General features: G+C 41.2%; 1 protein-coding gene across 4 annotated transcripts in view; it reads right to left on the bottom strand.

Annotated features, from left to right (window-relative positions):
* LOC116611454 (golgin subfamily B member 1) overlaps positions 1-26859 on the bottom strand; it is a 40083-nt gene that overhangs the window by 10851 nt on the left and 2373 nt on the right. The window contains exons 4-19 of one of the 4 annotated variants that reach the window (XM_048722333.1): positions 26739-26855; positions 24753-25064; positions 24191-24388; positions 22434-22634; positions 21167-21955; positions 19830-20541; positions 19215-19363; positions 18625-18809; positions 17580-17788; positions 16365-16546; positions 14679-14836; positions 14095-14263; positions 10996-13759; positions 7547-10965; positions 5676-7160; positions 13-5154 (exon numbers count right to left, since the gene is read on the bottom strand). In XM_048722333.1, the coding sequence (XP_048578290.1) occupies positions 13-5154; positions 5676-7160; positions 7547-10965; positions 10996-13759; positions 14095-14263; positions 14679-14836; positions 16365-16546; positions 17580-17788; positions 18625-18809; positions 19215-19363; positions 19830-20541; positions 21167-21955; positions 22434-22634; positions 24191-24388; positions 24753-25064; positions 26739-26855 (16191 nt within the window). Of the gene's footprint in view, positions 1-12; positions 5155-5675; positions 7161-7546; positions 13760-14094; positions 14264-14678; positions 14837-16364; positions 16547-17579; positions 17789-18624; positions 18810-19121; positions 19142-19214; positions 19364-19829; positions 20542-21166; positions 21956-22433; positions 22635-24190; positions 24389-24752; positions 25065-26738; positions 26856-26859 lie in introns of those variants that run through there. The other 3 variants (XM_048722332.1, XM_048722331.1, XM_048722334.1) reach the window with 3 other exon arrangements.

Here is a 26859-nt window from a genome sequence, read left to right on the forward strand (position 1 = left end):
GACAAGGCTTACCTGGGCTACAGTAGAAGAAGTCGATACCTGAGCCGCTTGCACGTGATGCAACTCATGTTGCTCCCGGAAGCTCACCAACTCGTACTCCAATGCATTCTTTTGCTGCTCCAGCGCAGTAACCTTCGCCGTGAGCTCACTACAAGTTTGGGACACTACTCTAAGCTTCTCCTGAGCGAGTTCCTTCTCGGCTCTTAGCGAGTCCAGTCTTTCTTGAAGTCCATTCCCGTCATCTACGTTTAAAGAGGGAGTCGCACCTTTAAGTAACTCTACTTGGCGCAGTGCGGCATCTCTTTCGTTTCTGGCAGTCTCGAGGTCAGCACGCCAGCCCTGACCAATGTTATCAAACTGAACCCTGAGCTTAACAATAGAAGATTCTTTCTCCCGTAATGACCTCACAACTCCATTGTACTCTACTGTACGTTTTTCTAGTTTCTTGGAAATCTCTTCCCTCTCTGCGACAACCGCATCCAGATCATTTCTAAGACCTTGACTGATCTTCTGAAATTTTGTGTACAGTTTATCCTTGTCTTTCCTTGCCTTTTCGCATTCGCTCGACAAGCGATTCATCTCTTGTTTCATTTCTTGTAACGTATTAGCAAATCCTTCGTTGCTAGGCGACGGAGCAGCACTAAAGACAGGAGTGTCCGTTTCTAGACCTTCCTGGGCAGACCGCTGACCTCTTAGTACTGCTGCTAATTGTTCCTTTTCCTTAACTACTCGCTCAACCTCAACACGAAGCTCCTGTACCGACTTTTCCCGATCTAAAAGCTGCTCTCTAGCCTGCTCCAAATCAAACTTCAGTGAATTATTAATTTTATTATAGTCTTTCTTTAATTTCGCCCGCAGCATATCCCGATCTTTAGCCGCTGTTTTGAGCTCAATTTCTATAAATTCCTTCACAGCAGAAAGTTCAAGAACTTCATTTTTTAGTTGATTAATCAATTTCTGTTCATAACTATTATTTTTTTCTTCTTTCAGATATTCAACCTCATTCTTTAAACCTTGTATTTCAGAGGAATTATTAGTTATCTGATCCTCTAGTTCTGAGTTCTGTGTAGAACTTGAGAAAAGCTTGTCTCTCAGCTCATCGCATTCCTTACCGAGATAATCTTTATCTTCGCGTAAAGCTCTTAGTTCATTCTCCAAATCCCGAAGATCATTCAAGAGAGAGTCCTTGTCTTCCGTTAGCGCTAGAATCTCCTCATTTGCTTGCGACAGCTGGTTCATTTTCTCATCTAACTCCTCCGTTCTGTCGGCGAGGATTCTCTCGTAATCCTGCAGCATCGTGTTTGCATTGCCGCTCTGCTCGGCAAGCGCAGAGTCCATTTTCGCCTTGAGACCATTAATGATCTCATCCTTTTCTTTAACAAACGCTCCCAGCTCTGCTCTCAGTTCTTGAACTCGTTGTTCTGCTTCCAGTTTGCTTTCAGTTGCTCGTTCTTTTTCTTCGAGCAGGTTATTGTAGCTTTCTTCAAATTCTTGTCTTTGAAGTGCGATGGCCTGCTTAGCTTCCTTCAGCTTTGCTTTCAAGTCAAAAGAAACTGCTGCAGAGGAACACGAGTCGTCACCAGCTGAAGAAGAGATCTCTGTTCTTAAATGAGAAACATTAGTCTGCAATGGAGCGCCAAAGTTTGCCAATTGTTCTTCAAGCTCAGCACGGTGCTTTACCAAACTCTCTAAATCCTCTCGCAAGTTCGTCACTATTTCTTCAAGATCCCAATTACGTTTTCCAAGCTCAGACTTCTCGGCTTGGATGCTTTCAAGTTCAATAGCAGCTATATCAATGCGTGATTTTAAGGAATCATTTTCGGAAATCAGTTCAGATGAGTGCGCCTCGAGCTTATACAGAGTTTCTTGTAGTTCTTTATTCTTTTTCTTAGTGTCAGAGATTTCGGACTTGCATGAATCTAACTCAACCTGCATGTGCAACAGATCCTCTTGAGACTTTTCTAACTCATCACGGACGTGCATAAATGAATCCTCCTTCTGGGCAAATAGAATCTCGTACTCTTCTTTTAAACTATCTACCAGTTGACCTTTATCGTTAGCAAGGGTGTTGAGCCTGTCTCTAAATCCGTTGACCATATCTTCTTTGTCTTTGACAAGTTCTTCCATCTCAGAGCGCATTTCCCTTAGCTTCTGCTCTTTGATCCAACTCTCCTTACTAGCTTTCTCACCGTCCTCCTTAAGACTCGTCACATCAGCCTTCAAATGCTTCACCATTTGTTTCAATTTTGTGTTAATCTTCAGCTGTTGCTGTAGTCGTTTATCAACATCGTCCCTCGGTGTTCCTTTTTCGTTTGTGCTATCAGTTCGATTATCTCCTTGGAATGGAACTTCGGTATTAATACCAACCGACTTCACGTCTGGTGAAGATTTAAGAAGAACTTTACCTTCTTTCATCAGTTTTTGAGGCTCTTCACTAGAGAGGTTCAATATATCACGGACATAGCCCGTCTTGTACTCTTCATCAATCGAAGACCTTTCGGACACTTGTCGTATCTCAAACGGAAGAATAACCGGCAACTGTTTGCCACTTGTCGGAAGTTGCTTTCGCATGCGGTCATTTTCAATCCGAAGGTCATGCAAAGCGCGATCCTTTATTTGTTTATCGCTCATTGCTTCTTGGAGGTCTTCCCTGAGTCCCCGAAGTATGTGCTCATTTTCTAGTTTCTCTTTCACACTGAGTTGTAACTCAGACTCCAGGGCTTCCACGTTCAATTTCAAAGCTGAATTCTCTTCTTCGATTATCTTGAAGTTCTGTTCCAACTCTGACAAGTCAGCGCTGAAGTTTTCTCTCAGATCTTGCATCTTCTGCTCAAGCTCTTGATGAGCGGAGTTTCTCTCTTTCAGCTCTTCTTGCAAGCGTTTGATCGAATCCGAGTGTCCCTGAAGATCACTGTCACTTTCCTTTACTATATTCGGGTGTTTTTGTTGATCACCGTCGGTCACCTCGCTACACATCGGACCAGGAACAGCATCCACTGGCGATCGTGAGCTTTGAACAATACCCTCTTTCTCCGTAACAATACCATCCAATTCCTTTTTCAAAACCGCTACCTCATCTTTGAACGACTCAATCTCCAGTTCATAGCTTTCGATCATCTCATTTTTCGCATTCAATACATCGTCTTTCAGGTCCACACAGTCAACTATTGCGTCTTTATACTGAACGGGCTTTTGTTTCACTTGGGCCTCAAGCCGCCTTAGCTGAACTCTAAACTCATGCGCGAGCTCATCGGCAGCGGATTTACCCTGAAGGGCATGCTCCAAATCGTTTCTCAATCCTGAAACAATATGATCGAAATTTGCTTGTAGCGAGTCAATATCTTCTCGCTGTTTGTTTAATGCCTCGAGCTTTCCGGATAAGTCATGTAGTTGTTCTGAATTTGACTTGAGCTCTTCGTCTTTTCTCTCTATAGTTTGCTTCATCTCAGCAGTGGTGACACTAAACTCGGTTTTTAGGCTTTGCAGCTGCTTTTCGTGTTCGGTAGCAAGTTCTCGTAGTTTGTCCTCAAGCGTTTGAATAAGCGCTGATTTCTGTTCAAGAGCTGTACCTTCCTCATACTGTTGTATTTCCTTCTTCGCTTGATCGAGTTCATCAAGTAACGCGTCTTTCTCTTTCATAGTACGCTCTGACCCCATCACAGCCTCTGCATAGCTAGCCTCAAGTGCTACCCTTTCATCTTTTATCGCTTGATTCGCTTGCTTGATCTTCTCCAAATCCTGCGCCTGCTCTTTGATCAGCTTATCTTTTTCTTGCACGAGCTTCTGATACTTATCATTCAGAATCTCGCTACGCTCTTTCTCACTTGCAACATGTTGCATTTTTTCGCGGAGTTCGCCCACAATTTTATCCCTGTTGCTTACGACTTCTTCGAGTTCCATTCGCAATTCTTGTGCAACTTTTTCGCTCTCTATCTTATCCTTACGAACTTGTTCTAGCTCCTCCCTAACCGCATCCGCATCGAGGTCATCCTCATCATTTTTACCCTTCTTCTTTAGTAACTGTCTTAGCTTCCTTTTCAATTTTTCGTTCATAGATTGTGTGGACTCCAGCTCGGTGTTGGCTGAGTTCAGTTGGATCTTCAAAGCGTTCAACTCTTCGACCATATGGTCTTCTTTCTGATGCGATTGTTGGAGCTGGCGCTCAAGCACTGGTTCTGCTTCGGTCTTGGCTTGATTGTCAAGATCCGTGTTTTTCTGCTTGAGGCTTAGCAACTCTTCTTGAAGTTGAATCAATTGAAGCTCCAAACCTGGGCCTGCTTTAGCTTGTGTTTCTAGATCCATGTTTTTCTGCTGGAGAATTTGTAGATGTTTTTGAAGCTCAATCAATTGCTGTGTCGTCTGTTCAGAGGTATCTTCATTTGGCGACAAAATAGTCAGTTTAGTCAATTCATCCTTCAGGGCTTCATTTTCTATTTTATTTTTCTTGAACTCTTCTTCCATTTTACTTAGCAGTTGACTCAAATCTTCCATCTTTGTGCCCTCAGCTTCCAGAAGCCTTTCAAGCTCTTCTTTCTCATAAGTAAGATTATCTTTCTCCCTTTGATTGTTCGAAAGCTGTTCTTTCAATTCAGCTACCTTCTCTTCCAACTCTTTCCTAACCTCAAGTAATTTATCTACTAATTCCTCCAGCTCCTGTCGGCTGGATTCTAACCCTCTGATGTTCTCAGTAAGGTCCGAAACTCTCTGCTGTAATACACCAAGCATTTCTTCCTTCTCAGACAAAATTTGATCCTTCTCTCTTTTCTCATTTTTCAAAGCCTCTTCTGACTCAGCCAAGCTTGTAAGCCTCCCTCCTTCATCTTTAAGAAGAGATTTCTTTTGACTATTGTCTGCCTCGAGGGACTCGCACAATGCCTCCAGCTCCTCAATTCTACTGGTGTTTTCATTCAACGTGTCCTCCTTCTCGGCAAGTGCGAGCTCCATTTTAACACTCTCTTTATTGGCCTTCTTCAGTTGTTTCTCAAGATCTTGAATGGCTTCCTCTTGTTCGCTGGATAAAGATTCAATCTTCTGAGATAACTTTGCGCACTGGTGCTCGTATTCGGCGCTTATTCTTTGTATTTCGTCAGAGTGACGCTGTCTTTGGGATTCTATAGCTTGCTCCATCTGCTTTAGTTGCTCTTTCAAGGTAACCTTAGTGAAAAATTTACATTGGTTAAAGAATGTCGATAAACGAGTAATATTAGATACATTTGCAAGTAAACGTTAGAACATAGTAAGTAGATTCTAACTATGGTTAGAATGACGTCTGGTACGTCATTAAACACTTTATTGGCTATTTTTTATTGAAAATATATCAGGTAAGCGCTTGAAACCGAGGAAAAGTGTACATTTGTGCGAGCTACAAAATTTGGAGACATTGGGTCTGATTTTTTTCAATCAGCACAATCATAGAACTTGAATTTGCCTTTTTGGCTATTCAAGAAAAGAGTTCATTGTCACGATTACCGAATCGCTACACAAAACCCAGCTCGAAATAAAAGGAAAACTTTGGGACTTTGCTGCTGTAATATGCTGAATTTCAAAGAGGAATTAGCATGGTCGAGTCGAAGACATAAAGCGTACAAGGAAGCAACCACGCAGCTAATTTTCAACGATGTGACCTGGTTAACAGATTGAATTGTCAACGTCTATATGAACATTTGGTAACATACCTTGTCTTCATTGGCGTTTCTTAGTTCAGATACCAGCGACTCGTTTGTTGCCCTCGCTTCCCTCAGTTCGGATACAGAGCTTTCCCCGCCCTGCTGTAGATCTTGAATTACCGCATCTTTTTGTGTGATCAAAACCTCGAACTCCCGTCGAAGCCCCTCACTCAACTCTTCCTTCCCTTTTTCTGAGTCAGCCAACAGTCTATTAAACATTTCTTCCTTTTCAAGATACGTTTTCTCAATCGTCTCCTCGAGCTCCCGGATTTTGCTATCATAGCGAGTCTGAACTTCTCCTATAACTGCTTTCGATCTGTCTTCCATTTCTCCCCGCTCTTTTCGCATTTCTTCAATTCGGATCCTGAGGTTGTCCACCACACTATCCTTTTCATGTATGATCGAATCGAATTCATTTTTTACCCGTTGTAGCTCGGTGCTGTTCTTTGACAATTCCCGCTCTAGTTCATAATTTGTTTTTCTGGAATCGTCTAGAATCTTCTTTAAATTCTGAACGGTGGTGTCCTTCTCTTCAAAAGCTTTTTCAAAGTCCTGACGAAGCTTCTTACAAACGTCACCTTTATCTCTCAAAACCTTTTCAACCTCACTATCAAAACGCTTTTGCATTTTATCTTTTTCAACCTTCAATTTCTCAAGATCGTACTGCAGTTGATCCCGCTCACGCTTGGATTCAAATAAACTGGCTTCTAATTCGTCGCGAATCTCTTCCAATGTCTTTTTCTCCTCGTGCAGGGATGACGCTCTTGTGAACAGCTCAGCTTTGGATCTTTCCAGCTCGTCCTTCCAAGTCATATCTTCGTTCACTTTTTCCTCTATCGCTCCTTGAAGCTGTTCGCAAACCTTAGATTTCTCCACTAATGTTCTCTCCATCTCGAGGAACGTAATGTGAGAAGAACGCTGTATCTCGTCTCGATCTCTCATAGCACTTTCTAAATCACCTCTTAGCCCTTGGCAAATGTTATCAAACTCTTCTTTCACGATCTCGCGAATCCTGTCTTTCTCTTCTAGTATTTGTTCCTTCTCACGCTGTACCACTTCTAGCTCGAGCTTTAACCTCTCAATCTCGTCCTGGCTGTGCGCTTCGTTTAGGTACTCCCCAGGTGATGCAGCAACCATTCGTTCAGTGTCCATTGCTTTGATCTTTTCTTCAATTTTAGAACCCTCAGCTCGCGTATCTAAGTCACTCACCAAGCTATCCTTCTCAGCTCGCAAACATTCCATCTCTTCTCTTAAAGAAGACAAAACATCATCTTTGTCCTTCAAGGCTTCCTCAAATTCTTGTCTGAGCTTTGTGCAAATCTCATGTTTTTCAGAAGAAATCTTTTCTATTTCCGCTTTCATTTTTTCTTTCTCTTCGCGCGTGGATTTGATGTTGTTCTTCAACCTGATTTTAATTTTCTCAAAGTTCTTCTTGGCTTTGTCGAGTTCTAAGGAGAGGGACTCCTTAGTTGTAGTTGCTTCATCAAACTCACTCTGCAATATTCAATTAAAAGCATGTTTTTCAAAGCAGAAAGCAGAATAATTGTCATATTTATGTCTTAATTATTATGTTTGTTTTGACTTATTCTCAGATTTGACTAATAGTAATCACCCCCGCCTTTCCCTAACTCTTATTATATGTCTTAAGTCATTCTTCATCCGATTTGATCAATAGTGATCAATAGTACAGCAGGATACAATACGTATACGATAAAATGGTCTGCGTTGCTAATGTTATGTTCCACTATAGGCAAGTTCTTAAATCCCTACCGGAATTGAATGTGTTTAAAAAACATTACATCATCTTCCATATTTAGAATGCAAAAGTAACACCATTGAGAGGTATACACACAACATACTACCATGGCCTTTTTTCTAACCTTGATTTCTCCCATCTCGCCTAGCGAGGAAGTCCTCTCGTGGCTTATGGTCTCTAACTGGGCCTCTAGCTCAGCGTATTTAGCAGTCATGTCCATTAAACTAGAGTCTAATTCGGCTTTCTCTTCCCTAAAGCTCTCCGCGAGGTCTTCTTTTTCTTGGATAACTTTCTCTAGGTCCAGCTTTAGTTCCTCTTCAGTATTCTTGACATCCTCCTTCATAGACTGAAGCTGGTTGTCTTTTTGGCTCAACTGTCTCTGAAGCTGTTCGTTTTTTGATCTTAGATCATCAAGGATATCGTTCAAGTCCCTGGACGCTGATTCGTAAAACTGTTTTGCTGCTTCTAATTGCGACTTAAGTAATTCCTCACCCTCGTTTGCTGACTCTAACATCGCTTCTCGCTCTTGAAGTTTAGCTTTTAGCTCTTCAATATTTTTATCTTTTGCATCTCTGACTGACTGAACATCTAGTTCTTTTTCTTGAAGTTTAGCTTCTAGTTCTTCGATCATTCTTTCCTTTTCTTGAACATTGTCGTCAAGCTCACTTCCCAGTCGCTTAATAATTTCTTCCTTTTCTCGTAAATATGACTGTTCCAACTCTTTCATTGTCGTCTCAAACTCAGCTCTTAACACGGCTAAGTCGTTGCTCTTTTCAACAAGAGCAGTATTCAGTTTATCTGACGTCTCCTTTGCCTCGTTCCTTTCTTCCTTCAATTTCTTCTTCAGTTGCTGAATAAACCGATCTTTCTCGGACAAGGTATTCATCAAGTCTTCTTTCTGCGAGTTTGGCAGAGCAGACTTAAGTCTGAGATCCAGTTCTAGCTTTTCTGTCTGAGTTCTTTCCAAGTCAAGTTTCAGATTCTCTGCTGCATGAAGGGCTTCTTGTAATCGCAAATTAACTTCATCGTTCTTCTGTCTTTCACCTTTACACTCGTCCTTAAGATTATTCAATTCTTCCTCCTTTGCAGAATAACTGTGCCTCAATTCATTATTTGCAAACTCCAGTTCTTTTAACTGCTCGACTTCAGATACCAGTTTCTCAAGTTCAAAAGCCAGCTCCTCTTTTAAAGCAATCTCATTCGATAGTCTCTCATTTAACTCATTAATCGCTTTCTTGTGCTCTTTCACGGTGTTTCCCAGTTTCTCTTTATGCTCAATATTTAGCTTCTTATTCAGTTCAATCTTTTCTCGGATCTTGTCCTTCAGTCTAGCTATCACCGAATCTTTATGAAACCTTAACTCATCATATTTCTTAGAGAGGTCTTCTCGAATTTGCTGCTTTTCTGCTTCCTTTTCTGCAGTCACTTCTTCAAGCTTGTGTCGGAGTGTCTCAAGCTCTTCGTTAAAATTAGCATCGGGTGCACAATCTTGCAATTGTTCCTCTTGAACGGAATGCTGGATAGTTTCTATTGCTTCCTCCTTAGAAGAAGCAACTTGTAATTCGCTTCGAGCCTTTTTCTCCTCAACAAACACTTCCCTAGGAATCGTGTCATCTTGACCTTGTGAACGCAGATTAAGAAGTTCATTTGTAAGATTTCCAATTTCTTCCGCAAGGGTTTCATTTTGAAGAGATTTCTCAGCAATCGCTTGCTTGAAACCAACTTCGGCTTTCTCTCTTTCCTCGAAATAATCCTTAAGCTGCTGTTTACAGTCTTCTAGCTCCTTCTCGAGAATTCTACGGAACTCAACCTCCTTCTCAATGGCTGAATTATACATCACTCGCTCCCCTTCCCATTCGGCGTTTTCTACCTCGAAATGGCGCAAAGCACTGACTGTTTCCTGTGCCATGATCAGTTCAATATCTCTTTGCTCCAATAACTCAGTCTTGGCATCCAGCAGTTCCTGTTTGCTCTTGATCTCAGATCGAAGGTGATCCACTTCCTCTCTGGAGTTTTCTAGTTCATTTCTTGTGCTACTTTCCGAAAAAATAGTTTCAGCTATTTTTGACTCTAGCTCTTCCACTTGAGAGTTAAGATTTTCTATTTCCTCGGCCTTTCTATTGAGTAACTCGTACAACTCATTTTCTTCCTCTTTTCGTTGTAACTCATTACTTAGCCTCGACTTCAGCTCTTCGGTTTCCGCTGCCTTTAAATTTAATTCTTCGTTTGTCTCAAGAAGTTTTTCAGAAAGCGACTCTTTCTGGCGTTCCAAGTCTAACATTGCATCCTTCGATGCTGATAGCTCCTCAAACTCTGCAGCCTTCTTGGCTGTCAACTCATTCAGCTCTGATCTTATTTCTTGAGACACCTCTCTTTCCTTTTCAGCCTCGGCTACAGCCTCCTCGACGGCCTTGGAAAGACTGACGTTTTCCTCCTTCAGGATGATACAGTCTTGCTGGAATTGGCTTATTTCGGATGCCTGCTCCCGGAATCTTTCCTTAAGCTCCTTCAGTTGTTGCGAATCCATGTCTTTGCTTAGTAAATCCTCTTTTAATAAAGCAATTTCTAAGAAATGAGATTCCACGATTTTATTTAAGTTGGCCAACTCTTCATTAAGCCCTTCAGTGTTTCTATTCAGCACTTCTCTCTCACTCTGTAACTGTTGCATCGCCTGTTCTTTACTTTCGTACTCCATTTTCTTTTGTTCAGCCTCACTACGAAGTGAATCCATTTCCTCCTTCATAGTGCTGTTTTCTTTAACAAGAGCTTCGTATTTCTTTTTCAGGTTTTGAGCTCTCTTTTTCCATGTTCCAATCTCGGCCTCGTGTTTCTCCTGGATTCCCTCAAACTCCGCTTTCATTTCCTCCGCCTTACTGTTGACTTCATGGAAGCTGATTTCAAGAGCACTGCAGTTAGAGTCTCTTTCATCAAGACAGGCCTGTAGGGCGCTGAGTTCCCTCTCCTTTTCGTCTAATCGCTCTAAAAGCTGCTGTTCAAGCTCTGCGGTTTTCTCTGTCGATGCTTTAAGTTCGCCTTTTAAGGCTGCAATCTGCTCCGTTTGAACCTCAAAACTTTCGTTCATCATTTCAATCTGAGCATCTTTGCTCTTTATTAAGTTTTCTTTTTCTTCGATCAGCCCTTTTGTTTCCTTCAATGCATCGTCAACACCGCCTGTCGCATTAGCGACACTCTGGAGTGTTCCAAGCTCTGTCTGAGCCATGCCTAGTTCTTGAATCTTCAAGTTAAGATTTTCGTTGAGGATTTCTAGCTGTTCCGTCAGTAGGTTCTTTTTCGTCTCTAGATCATCGATTCTCCCTCGTGCAGACCCAAGCTCGTGTTCTAGTGACTCCTTTTCGTTCTTGAGTGTAGCCATCAGCCCTTCCAAATCGGATAATCTTTTCCTTAATTGACTTCTCTCGAGATCAGCATACTCAGACGAAGACAACAACTTCACATGCTCCTCTCGCAGTTCTTCAAGCTCTTCAGTTGCTTGGCTCAGCTCATTCCCCTGCTCCCTGAATTGCTTCTTTAACTGTGCTAGCTGCAAAGCATCCCGTTGTTTGCTCTGTAGCTCATCTCTTAAAGATTGAACTTCAGTAACGCTGGTAGTCAAGGCCTCATTAAGATCTTTGTGTGATCTCTCTAGCTCTTCTTTCTCTTTCAGGATAGCCTGATAGCTGTTATCCATCCCCTGTTCATTGTCCTTTAACTCATCTCTTAAACACTGAACCTCAGTAGCGCGAGCAGCAAGGGCGTCGCTTAGCTCTTTGTGCGAACTCTCTAGTTCTCCCTTTTCTTTCAGGGTAGCTTCGTACTTCTTCTTCAATGCCTGTGCTCGCTTTTTCCACGTAGCAACCTCCGCCTCATGCTTAACGAGCTCTTGATCAAGTTCACTTTTAACTTCCTCCGCCTTGGTATTTGCTTCGAGGCAGCTCGTTTCCATTACCGTGAAGCTCTGATTTCGTTCATTTAAGCTCGCCTCAAGTAGACTAATTTCGTTTTCCTTCTCTCCTAGCATCTGCTGAAGAGAGGAATACTCTTCCGCAAATGAGTTACGGAGTGTATTTAACTCATCTTTTGATGCCTTCAGGTGACCCAACTCCTCTTCTAGTGCTCGTATTCGCTCTGCAGAGACATTGACGATGTCATTTAAAGACGACACTTGCTCTAGGCCTTTCTTCTCAGTCACTTGGAGGCGTTTCGTCAAACTGGAAATCTCTTCGTCTTTAGTTAAGGCACTTGACTGCAGCTCAGCAAGTTGTTTAGATACATTCTCCAGACTTGAAACCCGTGAGTTCAACTCTTCCTTTAACAAAACTAGCTGGTCTTCAAGCTCAGTTGTTTTGGCTATAAATGACAGTTCATTGCTTGCTTGTTTTCCCAACTCGTCTTTGAGCCGAACAACCTCACGACCAAGCTCTTGGGACATTTCTGTTAGGTCTTTCTCGATCTTTCTTTTCTCATTAAGGGCGTCTTTCAGTTGATTTACTTCAGCTTGTCTTGTCTGTACTTCACTTAAATCTGCTATTAATGCCTCTTTTTCCAATAGTAATCCTTGGGCTTCATCAAGGGATTCCTTCAACTTTATTGTTTCTGTAGCCAAAGCTTCCGCGTTAGCTTTTTCAGCCTCGAGTTCTCCACGTAGTGCTAGAATACTTGTTTCTTTCTCGGATAATAATCCTTGTATTCCAGCAATCTTAGGGTCAGATTCTTGTAAAGCACCTTGAAGTCGATCGCGCTCGTCCGCCAAAGCCTTGATACCTTCTTCCTTTTCTCCAAGTAGTTTCTCTAGCTGCTCAACCTTTTCAATATATTGCTGATTTTCTTGGAGCTCTTCTAGCGTCTCTTCAGCTTGAATAAGCGAAGCCTCCTTAACCTGCAACGTCTGCTCCATCACCGTACTGATGGACAGACTCTCTTGTAACTCTTTCTTATACTGCTCCAGCTCCTGCTGCATGTTCTTCACCTTCGAATTCAGAACACCGATCGTCTTGTCCCTCTGTTCAAGCACATTGGCAATCTCAAGGGCCTTCTCTTCGACATCCCTTATCCAAGCACTCTTCTCCTCATTCTCACGATTCGATTCCTCAATCTTATTTTCCAACTCCTTCTCCAGATCTAAAAGAGTAGAGTCTCTCTTTTCTAAAACAATTTTGTACTCATTAATCGACCCTTCAAGCTGGGTTATATGCCGCCCCTTCTCGTCTACCTGTGCGCGGAGCTGCTCAGCCAATTGGGCTTTCTCTTCAAGCTGTATCTTAAGAGCGTCAAGCTTCAGTTTCAAATCACCAGCAGCGCTAGATGCTTCATCTCCTTTCTCTTCAAGGGCATCCACTAAAGCTTCTTCCTTCTGTTGTAGCTCCCTTATGACGCTATTTCTTTCCTCAATTTCCTGTCCGTACTCATGAGCTCTTTCCTCTATCATCTGTTCTAGTTCTTTTACCCTGGTATCCCGATCGGTAAATAGGTTTGTTAACTCGTCGACGATTCTTTCTTTTACCGAAGTCATTTCCTCCAGCTCTTCGTCACGATTTGATAGCTGCCTCTTTAGATGTTCAACCTCGCTAGTTTTCTCGGTACATGATTTATTCAAAACGGAAACTTCTGACTCCATTTCTGATAGCTGCTCAAGCAAAGAGCTTAGCTTTTTCTCAAACTCCTCCTTTTCTGACTGCAATGTGTTTTTGAATCTCAAAAGTTCCCCCTCGGATATTGAAACAGCAGATTTAAGATTCTCATGTTCTTTCTGCACATCTGCTAAGTCTTGCTTAATCGTGTCTCTTTGTTTTTCAAGATCCAAACACTTCTGTTGCAGCCCTTCATTTTCGGATTTCAGTTCTTCCCCAACGCGTGATAAGTCCATCAGCTTCTCCTCAAGCTCGTTGTTTAAAGCTTGAAGTTCAGAAAGTCGTGCCTGTAAGGAGGCGTTCACTTCATCCAGATCCTTCGCCGTGTTTTCAGCAACAGCAAGCTTATCTGTAAGCTCTGCCTCCCTTGCTTGCAGCTCTAACAGCCGCTTCTTCAAACCTTCAAACTCTGCATTTTTCTCCTCTTCAGCGGAAGACATCTCTGTCAAACTTGACTGCAAATGAGTTTCTATATCTATTTTTTCTTTCTTAAGGTTTTCGATGGTCTCCTTGAGTGTACATATCTCGAGGTCCCTTTGTTTAATAGCGTCAGCAGTTGCCTTGTCCAGCTGTTCGAGGCGAGAGTCCAGTTCCTCGGCACGCTTTTTACGTTGCTGCAGACTCTTCGTTGCTTTCTCGAGCTGTGCATTTCTTTCCTCGAGTTTATCGTTTAGAGCGGAGATACTAGCATCTTTCAGTACCAGTAGATGCTGTGGAGAAAGGACAAGAATAGGTACTCATTATTTCCTTGTTTGGTATAACTGACGTAACTTTTACTGAAGACTTGATGTGTTTTAGGCGCGACTCTACCAGACTACCCATCAAAATAGAAAAAAAAAGAGATCGGCTAAAGTCATAATTTATACAACAGAACTTAAATAGAGAAGGGAGATTTTTATGCACCAGGATTTCGGGTTACTGTCCTACCCTCATGCATTCTTCTTGTTACTTTTTACAGGGCACAAAACTATCTTGATTTATCTCGGAGATGTCAGACATCCTCCTCTCCATCATGCGTGTCTCCCTTTGGCGTAATGGTACTAACCTGTGCTTGTGAGTAGTCATTCTCTTTTGCGGCTACTTTGTCGCCAAACAGCACTAGTTCATCTTCATTCTGCCTGATTTGATCTTGGAGTTCTGTGATCGTCTGATCCTTATTCTCAAGCTCGTGCTGGACGTTGATTATCAGCTTTTCTTTACCTTGCAATGTAGACCTGCAGTGAAATACATTTAATGGATTTCAAGAATTTGTAAGTCAATTGAATTGACGATGCCACGGATCAATCACAAAGTCACTAACAGAAATCAAAATCCTATAAGACAACCGTTACCATATAAAAAAAAAGCAATGCCACACCACGAAAGCATTAGCTTTAAAGGAAAATATTTCCTCGTTAGGAAAACTGACCTAATTCCCAAATCATTACATTACAAGGAACACATTACTTTACAAAAAAAAAAATACTCCACAAGAAATGAACACCTTTTGTCACTATAAGGAACACATTATCATTTAAGGAACACGATACCATACAAGGATATCTTCTCCCTTATAAGAAACACATTACTCTATAAGGAAATGATACCATACAAGACATTACCGTGTTGTAAGAAAATATCTTATCATACCTAATAAGGAACAGGTTCTGCTGAAGCTGTGCGATCCGGCCTTCCAGATACTCCGCATGCTTCTCGCTCTGTTCAAGCTGCTCGTCAAGCTTCCTGAGGTACTCGCCATTCTCCTGCTCCTTGGAGTCCAGCGTGCTCTGGAGTTCAGAGAGCATGGACTGTAGAGGAGATTGGACAAGTGGCAACGTATGAATGAGCGAGGCGACAGATGGCAGTGCATTTACATAACACTTAGTTACGCTTATATCCAGACTTAGCCAATAGGGTGATTTAGATCCCCGACGCCGGCTAGAGGACGCCGCCTCCCGCACGTTCGATTCCGCGCGCACGCTAATTTTTGCCGGCGTCCTGTCCAGAAGAGGACGTGAAAAAGCATGAAATGCCGTCCTGAACAGGACGCGACGCAGGCAAGAAAAGCATGCGCGCGCAAACGTGCGCGAGGCGGCGTCTTCTTGCCGGCGTCGTGGATCTAAATCACCCTAATACGAAAAAAAAAATACCAGTACTGCAATCACATATACAAACACAACAAACTCAAGTGAGCTTTGCTTGATCACTAAGATTAATTAGATGATTATGTCATAGCTAAACCAATGCCGAACCTTAACTACCACCACCACATCAGGCAAAGATGCACGCACAACAACTTGACTAAGTTTTGTTTAGCCACAGGTTCAGTTAATACTCAAAGCAAAAACAAACAAACAAATAAATAAACAAAAATTCAAAGACAGCGGGAATACCAAAAGGAATTGAAATTAATTAACTTGATCTATTATAGCAATTACTCTTACTTTTACCAGGTCTCCGACATTAAACCACCATTGGTAATTCTAATAAAAACCTTCACTAAAAATGCTGTCAACAATATACGGCACGAGTAACAACATGCAGCAAACACATTAGAGACTCATTTTGTTATCATTATTATAATATTATTACCATTAGGTTTATAAGATATTTACATTAACACGTATAGAGTAACGTATGGTGTGCGAATGGGTGGATTAATGTATGCGCGGTTCTACAACAAGAATCAGGGGTAGAATAAGAAGATTATAAGTGACATAAGAAGAAGCATTCGAGATTGCTGATAATCCAAATATTTTACAGGCATGCAATTGTATTAAATTTTCCATTAAATTGGAGCAGTTAAAGTGCGGGACATCAGAGCTCTGTACCACAAAAGGACATCAATTACAGAATTACGGAATTGCCCCATCGGGAAGTGTTTTTAAATGCTAAATCCATACAATCTAAAAAAAATCCCCTGGAAGGCCTTTTCCTAATGCACAATATTATTTGATCGTAGCTAAAAACACATACCACGGGGCTAATTGAAAACCCCACACTGGAGCATACTGTTTCAATAGGCGACTTGCACTAAGAATCACGTGACTTATGGGGTGACAAACTCGTGCTCACAACGGCTTTTGGCGACATAAGAACAACAAGTAACTTATTCGGAATTTACGAATCAGTCAGAACGTTTATAACTTCGGAAACAGCCTATATTCACTATTTTTTTTTGTGTGTGTGTGTGGTGGGGTGCTTTCTCTGACGACTACAGCCTTTTCTGTGTTTATTTTGACGTTAGTTTTCCACTAAAAACGTGAATTTTTAATGCATTCGCCTTCTACCTCAAGAGGAGCTTTTAAAAGAGTTTTTGATACTGATATTACGTACCTGGTTGCTGCTAAGTATCTCCTGTAGCTGCTCCTCCAGTTTAGCTTTCTCAGCCCCTGTCTGCAAGCATTCGTTGGTAACCTCATCTAACCTTACGTTCAAGCTTTCAATCTCGGTCGAGGGTGGCACCTTCTCTATCGCGTTAGATTCTTGCATCGAGGCTACTTGTGCTTCTATTGAAGCTATAAAAAGACAGATGATTGTTAGTAAAGAATGAGCGGCGAATTACTTTGAATGCAACAATAATGCCCCTTTAGTAATGTGGCCAGATAGACATGACGGAAAAACATGATGTGACGCTTTAAATAAGCCCATTTTACACCGAATCAAGTGCGAGGTTTTTTAAATTAATGCGACTTTTTGTAAAGTGTCATTGAAATTTGAGCTTTTCGACCCTGAAACGGTACACAGGGCAATGATGATCAAGGAAAAATTATCTTAAAAAGCCAAAATCTGGTTATGTGCACTTCGGCCTCACGTTATTTGTGTTTTGAAAATCAGTCCGTAATACGATGAACCTATAGCCATTGTAATAAATTGTGTCTTCTCTCTCTATCTGGAATTGCGCGTTTTCCAGGTTTTTCCGTCATGTCGGCCAGATACTGACACTAAAGGCCCCACCCTTTATGTTGGTATGTTTTAACATGCACACAATATCCCGTTGATGCAGCCAAACACTGACAAGAAAAACACGCTCCACCCCGTTGCTATATAATTACACGTTTGTTAGCAAGATTATAACAGGGCACTACCAGTTCTCTTCACAAAACAACTGAGGCATCTACTAAACCAGCACACATACTCTGTAAAGCAACATTCACTTATTTTGTGCTGCTTATGATTATTTCAACGCCGTTTTCACGCATCTTTTTTATAAAACCATGCTTATCCCTAAACATGCTTATCCCTATGTGAATCAATACAAAAGGCCCAAATAGTCGTGTTTGTGAACCAGAAGAAAAAATACAATACACCAAAAACTGGTATTCCATTCTGCAAGATTTTCGTCTTTAACGAGACTTCTTCATGCGCTGAAGAAGTCTTATCCATATGTACATGCAGATGCCCCATAAAACTGACCATAAAAAGTCACCTTTGTTATCGATGTCAATATTGGAAGACCAATTCAAAAGTAATGCAAAAGTAAGATGATCTCATCTATTCACGGTCATCATGATCCTCAGATTGACCACCAAGGTTACATTGAGTACATACCCCTTGTGTGTTCTGTATCAAGTAACTGTTGCCGGAGTGAAGCGTTCTCTTCCCTTAGATTCCCAGCTTCAGCCAGCTGCAGGTTTAGCCTATCAATATCACTGGACAAGGACCGAACCTCTTCACTTTGCTGCTGCACCGTGGCTTGGGTATCTTGTAGGAGCTTTTCAGCCTCAAGCTTGGCCTGACCAACATCTTGCAAGCGTGACCTAGATACGAGTAAGAGAAAATGTCAGATCACTTAACCTATCTGTATTTTATAAACTGATGAGTTAACATCAGTAGCAGTGTTGCTGTCGCGCTTTAGGACTAGCACACCATTAAGCCCTGGCCAAATGAAACGCAAGTCCAAGCAAGTTGTCGCAAGTTTTGACTTGCGCTAACCTGCGTTAAAGTGCCCAAACGAAACGCAAGTTTTGATGCCAGTTGTCAGTTTTGAGCTCCCGCACGTGCTGCTGACGTCACCACCACTGGCGGGCGCTGCCCACGAAAAAAAAAAAAAAAACAGGTACAAACAGCCAAAAATTGGTATAAAATTAAATAAATTGTCCCAAAAATACAAAAATTAGAGGCAAATAGTCTGAGATATCCTTTTACTTTATAATATCGCCAGAAATTGAGAAAGTTTGAGATGAAAAATGTTTGATTTTATTGCGAGGACTTCTTTCACTTGCATTGGGTGGCAAAACGAGAAGAAAGTGAATGCAGGTTAACAAACTAGCGTTAAAAATTTGAACATGTTTAAATTCGACGCCAGCAGCATACCCAGGATTGGCTGGGGCGGGGGGAGTAATAGGAATCATATGGAAAAAGCATAGAATCTGAAGATTCCTTAATAAGAAATGACCACTTTTGGTCGCCAAGGGGGGTGCGCGCGCACCTTGCGCACCCTGCCCCCCCACACCCCCCCCCCCCTGTGTACACGCCTGGACGCAAGTCAATGCAAGTTGGTGGCCAAACAAAACTTAAGTTGTAACAAGTAGCAAAACATGCGACAGCTTGCGCTGACTTGCGTTTCGTTTGACCACGGCTTTAGCCTTCTGACCTGAGTGTCTCCACTTCCTCGTGCAGCTCCTCTATGGTGGTGTGCATCGTCTCTTCCAAGGCCTGTCTAGCCTGTTCGGCATCCTCGTCAGAGCTGATCTCCTCGTTTTTCTTGTGTTGTTTCTCACGCTCAGCCTCTAGCATCTCCTCCAGCTCTTCAACGCGCCCCTGCAGGTTCTTCCGTTCCTGTACACAAAAAGTGCTGCGTGAGCAAGGAAGAATAATATTATTACCGAAAAAGAAGAGGCAGCAAACTTTATAGGGAGATTCATCCGCTCTTGAACTAAGAGATTATACGGAGATCCATCCGCTCTTGAACTAAGAGATTATACGGAGATCCATCCGCTCTTGAACTAAGAGAAGGCCTCAGTGCATCACAAAATTGCGTGACAAGCCCCGTGACCTCACCTTAACAAGTATATGGATTCTACGCTCCAGGAGGTACTATTCATTTAAAAGGCGGTTCACAAAATTGCGTGACAAGCTCAGTGACTTCACCTTAACAAGTATGCCGAGTCTGCGCTCCAGGAGGTACTATTCTTTTAAAAAGCGGTACGTCACCAAATTGCGTGACAATCCCCATAACCTCACCTTAACAAGTATGTCGAGTCTGCGCTCAAGGCCGTACTTCTCGTCTTCCAATAGCTTGACGATATCCGTGAACGTGGAACCCTCCATAGAGGGCGGTACGATGGTAGACTCGCCACCACTCACTGCCATCTCCTCATCTCCAGGTAAATCTGGACATCAGGAGAGAGTCAGGGTAAGACATAATCATGCGAGACTAGAACAATACTCTTTTTTTCACAAAACGCGATCGAATTTCCCCTTTTTAACTTGTTAGAGCAATTCATCAGATGCGTGTGTATCCTCACGCGTGTATAGGGTTTATAGACAGGTGATGGAAAATATAGTTTCGCAGCCGTCTGGAATTTAAAATATTGGGAACATTTGGAAACATTTCATTGACTATTAGCTATGACTATTTTTCGAAACTATGCTCAAAAGAGACAAGAGAAATCTTGGCTTCCTCGAGACTACGAATTTGGCTACGGTGTCCCAAATGCTGATTATCTACCGGGCATTGAATATACAAAGTAACTTTTCAATTTGGAAATGAATTCCAATCACTCCACCTTTCGCAAGACGCTCACAAACCAAAAAAAAGTAACAGGCGTATCTACGTTAATTTGAATGACGGTTTACCATCCTCTTGTGGTGAATCCATCATTTTAGCCTTCTTCTCTTTGTCCGTGGTCCAGATAAAATCATCGAGAGCTTGCTGCAGCTCCTTGACTTTTGCATCTAACGCATCCTTCTCTTCCTCCACATGAACGGTCTTTATCTGTAGTGAGACTTTCTCTTCTCTCTCTCTTAGCAAGTAACCTTCCACTTCAGATAGATTCTCCCTAAGGTTCTCATTTGCCTCCACAAGTTCACTATATTTCCGATCCAAACCACTCTTCTCTTTCCCGATGAAGCTCTCCTTAAATGCAAGGTCCCCTACATCTTTCCTCAATTCCTCATTCAGACCTTTTTCCTTTTCAAACTCACTAGAGATTCGCTGTAGTTCTTGTCTAGTAGATTCAAGTTCTCGGGTCAGTTCCTCGACCCTTGTGTTTTGGTCAGAGGCGAACTGTTTCTCCTCCTTGGAGATTTTATCCTCATATTCGACATTCTGAAGTTGGACATGGCCTTTTTCCTCCTCAGATTCTACAAGCTTAATAGTCAAGTTCTTGTTTTCCTGTTCAAGCATAGTGCAACGCTCGGAAAGCTCCCTTAGCTTCTGTTGGTGCTGCTCAAGACTGGCCATTGTCTCACCGTGTTTCGCTTCTCTTGACTGAAGTGTTGCATTCTCGTCTTCTAATGTTGCAATCTTCTCTTTGAGTTTGCTCAAGTTGGCAGCCACTGGTTTGCCCTAAAAATAAAAGTCGCTTTTAGCTTATTAATCCAGCAGACATATATTCCACGAGTAAATACATACTGCGTTCACACTTTAGCACCGAAGCATGTCCAGAGCTATCATGTTTCAAAACTTCAAAAATTACATAACACGTTTTGTTGAATCAAGAAATATGTTTTCTCCCTGTCCGCACGTAAATCCTTACTTACGCTGAATTTTGGACATGTTCAGTTTAAACGCGTGAGGCGAGATATATATATACATATATATATAAAACACGGAAATGAGAACAGGGGTTTACAGCTAAAGTAGTATACTACACTTTTTTTTATATAAGAACTTCTAATTTTGAGTTGAGGCTGGGCTGTTCTTATTTTTGGAGCATTTTAAGGCTGAAAACATTCTTATAGATTGTCTTAAATTTCAGTGCATAAAAATATGATACTTCAAAAATTGTTAGAAAGAAAATTACAAATAAATAAATAAAAATGACATTTAAGGTTATAAAACCACGATTATTACTTGTAACGCTGTAGCTTGTACTGTCATAAATTTATCTCATTGATGAATTATTGTTTGGGATAAAGTTTATTCTGCTCAAGCATTCAGGTTTTTTGAAAAAAAAAGTAAAAAGACATACCTTTTTCAGCTGCTCCAGCTCTTGTGTCAACTTTTTCTTCTCCTTCTCTAAGCTCGTTATCTTCATTTTCATCTGACCCTTTGCCTTCAGTAATTTTTCCTTCGCTTCCTTTGCCTCTTTGTTCCTCTCGGATACTTGAGTCCTTAATGGTTCCACATCTTTCAATAATTTGTCCTTCTCGGCTGACATCCGCTCCAGCTCCGCATGCAAGGACCTCTCTGTTTCTTCGAAAACACGCTTCTCTTCCAAGAACTGCCTCTCTTTTTCGTTTTCCAAGAGCAGGAGTCTTTCATTGATAGCCTCATCTGACGTCTTTCCTGCGTTCTGAAGCTCGGTTCGCAAAGCTGCTAAGGCTTCTTCTTGGCTCTTTATAAACGCTTCTTGCTGTTGAACTTTGAGTTGTTTCTCGTTAAGTTCAGTTTCGTGTTTTTCCTGCACCGAGGTTAAATTAAGTCTCATATTATTAATTATATCGTTCAATTCTAACTCCCGCTTTCCCCATTCGTCCTTCAGAAGTTCTATATCTTTCTTCAGATCATTTTCTGTTTGACCTAGCTTTGAAATGGCAATCTCGTTGTCCTTTATAGTATTCTCTTTAAGTTGTAACCCCGCTTGCAATGATTCTACCATTTTATTTCGACTATTGATGATTTCTTCTTTTTCTTTGATTCTCTCCTCTAGAAAGTTGACAAGCTTCTCGCCCTCAGCTGAGACCTTTTGCCCGCTGTCTCCTTTGAAGTTCTTATCTTGCAAAGCCATCTTTAGCACACCAACAGCTTCATCTTTTGCCTGGTAAGATCGGACAATAACATCAGAACACTTTTGCATCTGTTCGATCCCCCGTAAGACCTGCCCTCCCCCTTTACAGATGGAAATGTATAAATATATGGCTCAACCTAGTGAATACTAGTGTATAGGTACAAACCGAAATACTCTTTCGGTCGATTACGTAAAAATCCCGAACGACCGGGCCACTTGAACATGAAAAAGCGAAAAAAAATTTCAACATTGTAAGAGCAGTGTGTTGGAAGTTTTTTCTAGGATGTGCAAGATGATCAAGAGTGGATAGCCTTTTGGATAGCTCGGTTTCTAATCGATGGTTTTCTCCTTAGCCAGTTGAGGTTTCCGTCGGCACACCAGATTGTTACGTAATCGATCGTAAGTAATTGACAATGTCAGATGTCAGTATTTACCTACCAGCGGATATAGCATAATCTTAAGTAAATTGCCAGCTGCATAATCTAGTAGATACAGTAGTTGATGTTACCTGGATGATGCTTGTCTTTTCGTCTAGTTGCTCCCTCAGCATGTGCTCCGTCTCCATGTAAGAGCGCTCAACCTCGGCTATCTCAGCTACAAGCCTTTGTTCCTTGGCAAGAATCTGGTCCTGCAGCATGCGTATCGTCGACTGATGATCTGCCTCTTGCTGTTCAAGCTGCTGCTTCAGGGATGTTATCTCTTGCTCCAGCTAAGAAATGGGAAAGGTTGAGGTAAAAACATAAGATCAGACTTGCGTTGCACTGTTGTTTTGGTTTTATTTTGGATATTGGAATCCTGGATTTTATTTATTTTTTAATTAATCTAAAATTGCAATAGCAATAGAATGGGGCCGTTTTTATTACAGAATGGATTAAAGTTCATAGAAATCCAAGTGGTTTTAGTTTAAAATTGGCATATTTATGGGCAGCTTTAAAATATTCGTCAAAGTAGTCGGAATTTTGAGGTGCTATTTAATATTCAGTAATACAGCCTTCGTTTTTTTATTTATTTTCCTTTTTTTCGTCATTAACCGGGACTTGAAACCGAAAAAAAACACCCTATTTGCACAAATACCATCGAAAATTTCATTCTAGCATCAAGGATACAGGCACTTGCGGTTTATTAAGGGGATGTAGTACTTCGAGGATTGCAAGATTTCCAAAACGAGACTTCATTCAAAATCAAGAGCGGAAAACCTTGTGCTTCAATCACCGATTTTGCTCTAACTTGCTGCTTCTTCCTGGTTTCTCAACATTAATTATCTTCCTAATGGTCAAACGAAATCTGTAAGTTAGACATTAGATATAATATTGATTTTTGTGAGTATCCTGTGAATTGAGAAGGAATCCAAGAAAAATACATTTCATAAAAGTTATTCCTGTAGCGAGGGAATGTATTTTTGTGATGATCAAAGCCAGCAAGCTGAAGTATCTGAGCTTTTGTAAAAGTGAGGAAATAAAGAAGGAGATATTACTGTATTTCTATGATGTTGTTATTATTATATGTTATATTATTATGTTGTTATTATACAAGCTGGTGTCGGGATTTGAATCAAACGCAATATCACAGCTATTTTATCTCTCGTCGGTTTTTTCTTTTTAATTTGACTTCGCCGCTCAGACAAACAAAACAGTCAAACTTTTCAGGGATTTAGCTTTTTGTGAGTATATTTGCCAATCTTGGTAACTTAAGTTAGACCTGTTTTCTTCTTCCGTTTTTTACATGATATATTTTCATTCCTATCGAGTTGGCAAAACAACAACACACAACCCGCAGGGAGTAGGACAAAATAAAAGGAGCAAATCCTCACGCGCAGTGGTTGGGTGGTGGTTACTAAAAATAGCCGGATTCAGACGCGACATGGCGCGCGGGTAATACCAAAGTGTCCCTCTCTTATCTTATGCTCTCTTGCATAGATACATAAAATCATATCACTTAAGGAATGTCGATCAACAACTTTTTTGTTACTGCTTATCATTGAAAATACATTGGTTTATTTGCAAAGAAGCTTCAAAATAACAATCTACTAGCCTGATACGTTATTGACGAAGTTTGATTGATAATATATTGAAATCCGCTTGAAATAGCCAATGCAAATGGATGCTTTGTGTGCATGGTTGGCCTTCTTCAATACTCAAAAAAGCCATTCTATTATTCAAAGAGCAATTTTACATAACAATTCCAACCTTCCACTGTACTGTACTGTAGGTATTTTCTGAAGGTTGGCAACATCTCCGAATATATAGTGTTCAATGAGTACTGTACCTGGTCTTTTGCAGCCACAGCCTCCCTCTGGTCGTCAATCTCTTTCTGTAGCAGCTTGGTCTGCCTCTTGTGCTTCTCACACTCCTCGACAAGGGACTCAATCTTATTACTCATGGCCGCTACCTGTTCACGGAGCACCCCTACCATCTCATCAGCCCCGCCCTGGATGTCTTTCATTGACTGCAAATGCTCGATGACCTGATATTCAGAATAAAAGGTTACACCCTTTACAGTATATAGTATACTTTCAAGTACAGGACTATAAGCCCACGTGTATTGACTGGCACAACTGACTGTCTGTAACTGATGATGATTATGGTTATGATGACGACAATGATGATGATGACGACAACAACGAGGATGATGAGAAGGTGGAAGAGGATGATCGTGATAAAAGCGTCATGATGATAGTGGAGCTGCAGCATTGCTAATGTTGATGGTGATGATTGTAAGAGAGTACTAGAAATTATGTTGTTGGGAATTACAATGATTGCTCACCGTAATTACGAAAGTACTGATTTGTGTAATTACTGTTGTAACGACAACAAATAACATTCCTGACCTCATCCCTGTTACTAATCAGTCTTTTCTGCGCCTCCATTTTATCCATCAACTCCTGGACCGTCTTGTTCCTTTCCTCCACCAGCTGCTTGCCCTCTTCCTCCTTAATCTTCAAATTTTGAATCTCCATGATTTTCAAGGCTATTTCGTGCATGCATTTCTCTTCATTCTGCCGGCCCTCTATCACTAGGTCTTCTTCTCGTTTAAGGCTTACTTGAAGTTGCTGTGTTAAGGATTGTATGGCAGCATCTTTTTCACTCAGCAACTTGTCTATGTTTAAAGACTTTTTGGGTGAGCCTGAAGGCCTTGGGGTCTGAAACAACGACAACAAAAAATCAAACGCGTACCCAGGATTTGTAGGGGGGAGGAGAGGGAGGGGGGTGTCCGCAGTCATAGGTGCACCTATATGAAAAATAAGGATAGTTTTTAGCAGCCATGGGGGTTGCAGGCATATGTGACTGGACATTTGTGGTGAATTTTAGGAATCTGCAAACAATGGAATAACAACTCTACCTTTACAGAATACAGTGAGCTAACAATAAATATGAGGAAAAGGATCATAGAATTGATACCCTAAAAAATAGTTGTTAAAGTCCATATAACCTTTCAGAGTTGATAGACTTAAACAATTCTTTATATTTTCATCTTCCAAATGGTATGTGGTTCGTATGGACCCTATAAAACACACGTTCGGGCGAATGTCTCAAATCTGTAATATTGGAGGTATTTTGGTCAACTATCGGAAAAAAGGCTGTGAACTGAAAGACCCGGGTCCAGTCATTTGTGACGTAGATCGAGATGTCAACCAAATTACATGAGAAAACATATGCGCACGCTAAACCGGACCCCGTCTTCATGTCTTCTAAGTTATTGCTGAAGAACGTTATGTGGTTACAATTACTTTTACCGTCATCTTTATATCTCAACTGATTAGTCAAATGGTTGTCAAATGGAAACAAATCTGCAAATATTAGCAGATATTCTTTGAATTGTTTTTGCATTGTGCGCGAGAATGGTGACATTCTCACGGGAGTGCGCTGCTTTTGAAACCTACAACAAAACGATATTTTTTTTCCGCATATTTTCAATTATTCTTCTCTTTATTGTGGGTAGCATTGCAATATAAAACAACTCGCCAATATTTTGTGGCATTGCCGTCTCTGAATTTTAACGGATTTAAGGAAAATGTTGTTTTAGATTTTCCTGCCAAAACTTGGAATTATTCACTCGATTCAATCTCCTTTCGCGCGGCCAGGAAAATTTTTTAAAGATCTGTAGAAAATTCAAATGTCAATCAAATTCAATTCCCTTTTCAGAATTTGAAAGTTTATCTATGCTTTGTTTTAGCTAGATTGATATAAGGGAAAGGTTTTAAGAACTTTAAACACTGTATATCTGGTTCTTTTGAGGTTATAGATCCCTTAAGCTAGTGCCAATTAAAGTAGGATGTTAGTTGGAGCTACAGTAACACTAAATAAATTTTAAAAGGAAATACAAGAAAAGTGAAAAGGAAACCTGTAGAAAACAGTAAAAACAAACAGTAGACAGACAGTGAAAGGCAGATCAGGAGATGGACGGGTGCAGACTACTGTAACAGATGGAGGGAACGAATTATAATGTTCAGGTAGAGATGTAGGCCTGTCCCCGGACCAATTCTGGCACAATGGGGTAAAGTTCAATTGTAGTTACGCAATATGCAGGCTATTTGTAGACAAAACTATAAAGCATAAGCCAATTAGTTAAAAAAAATGCATTTTTGATCACAAATCTGTAAGTCAAAATATTTTTGTAGCCAAATAATAAATGTCCTGTTGAGATACAGTACTGCAATGGCATAAAAAAATCCCTTTAAGGGGTGTTCTGATTTTTTTCTCATAAAATTCACTGCCCCTCCCCCCCCCAAAAAAAAAAGGTTCACTTCCGCACCCAATCCTGGGTACAGGGCTGCGGATGGACATGCAAACAGATCAACATGCAATCCTCTCACCTCAGTTTCTCCACCAGGTGACCTCAGTGAGACTAGCTCCTCCTCCAGTCGGTTTATTTTGGCTTTGGCACCAGATTTGAGCTTGTTGAACTTGTGCTCATAATGACTTTTGCATTCCTAA

The sequence above is a fragment of the Nematostella vectensis genome, chromosome 15 (assembly GCF_932526225.1).
Source record: "Nematostella vectensis chromosome 15, jaNemVect1.1, whole genome shotgun sequence".
In the NCBI taxonomy this organism is placed as follows: domain Eukaryota; kingdom Metazoa; phylum Cnidaria; class Anthozoa; order Actiniaria; family Edwardsiidae; genus Nematostella; species Nematostella vectensis.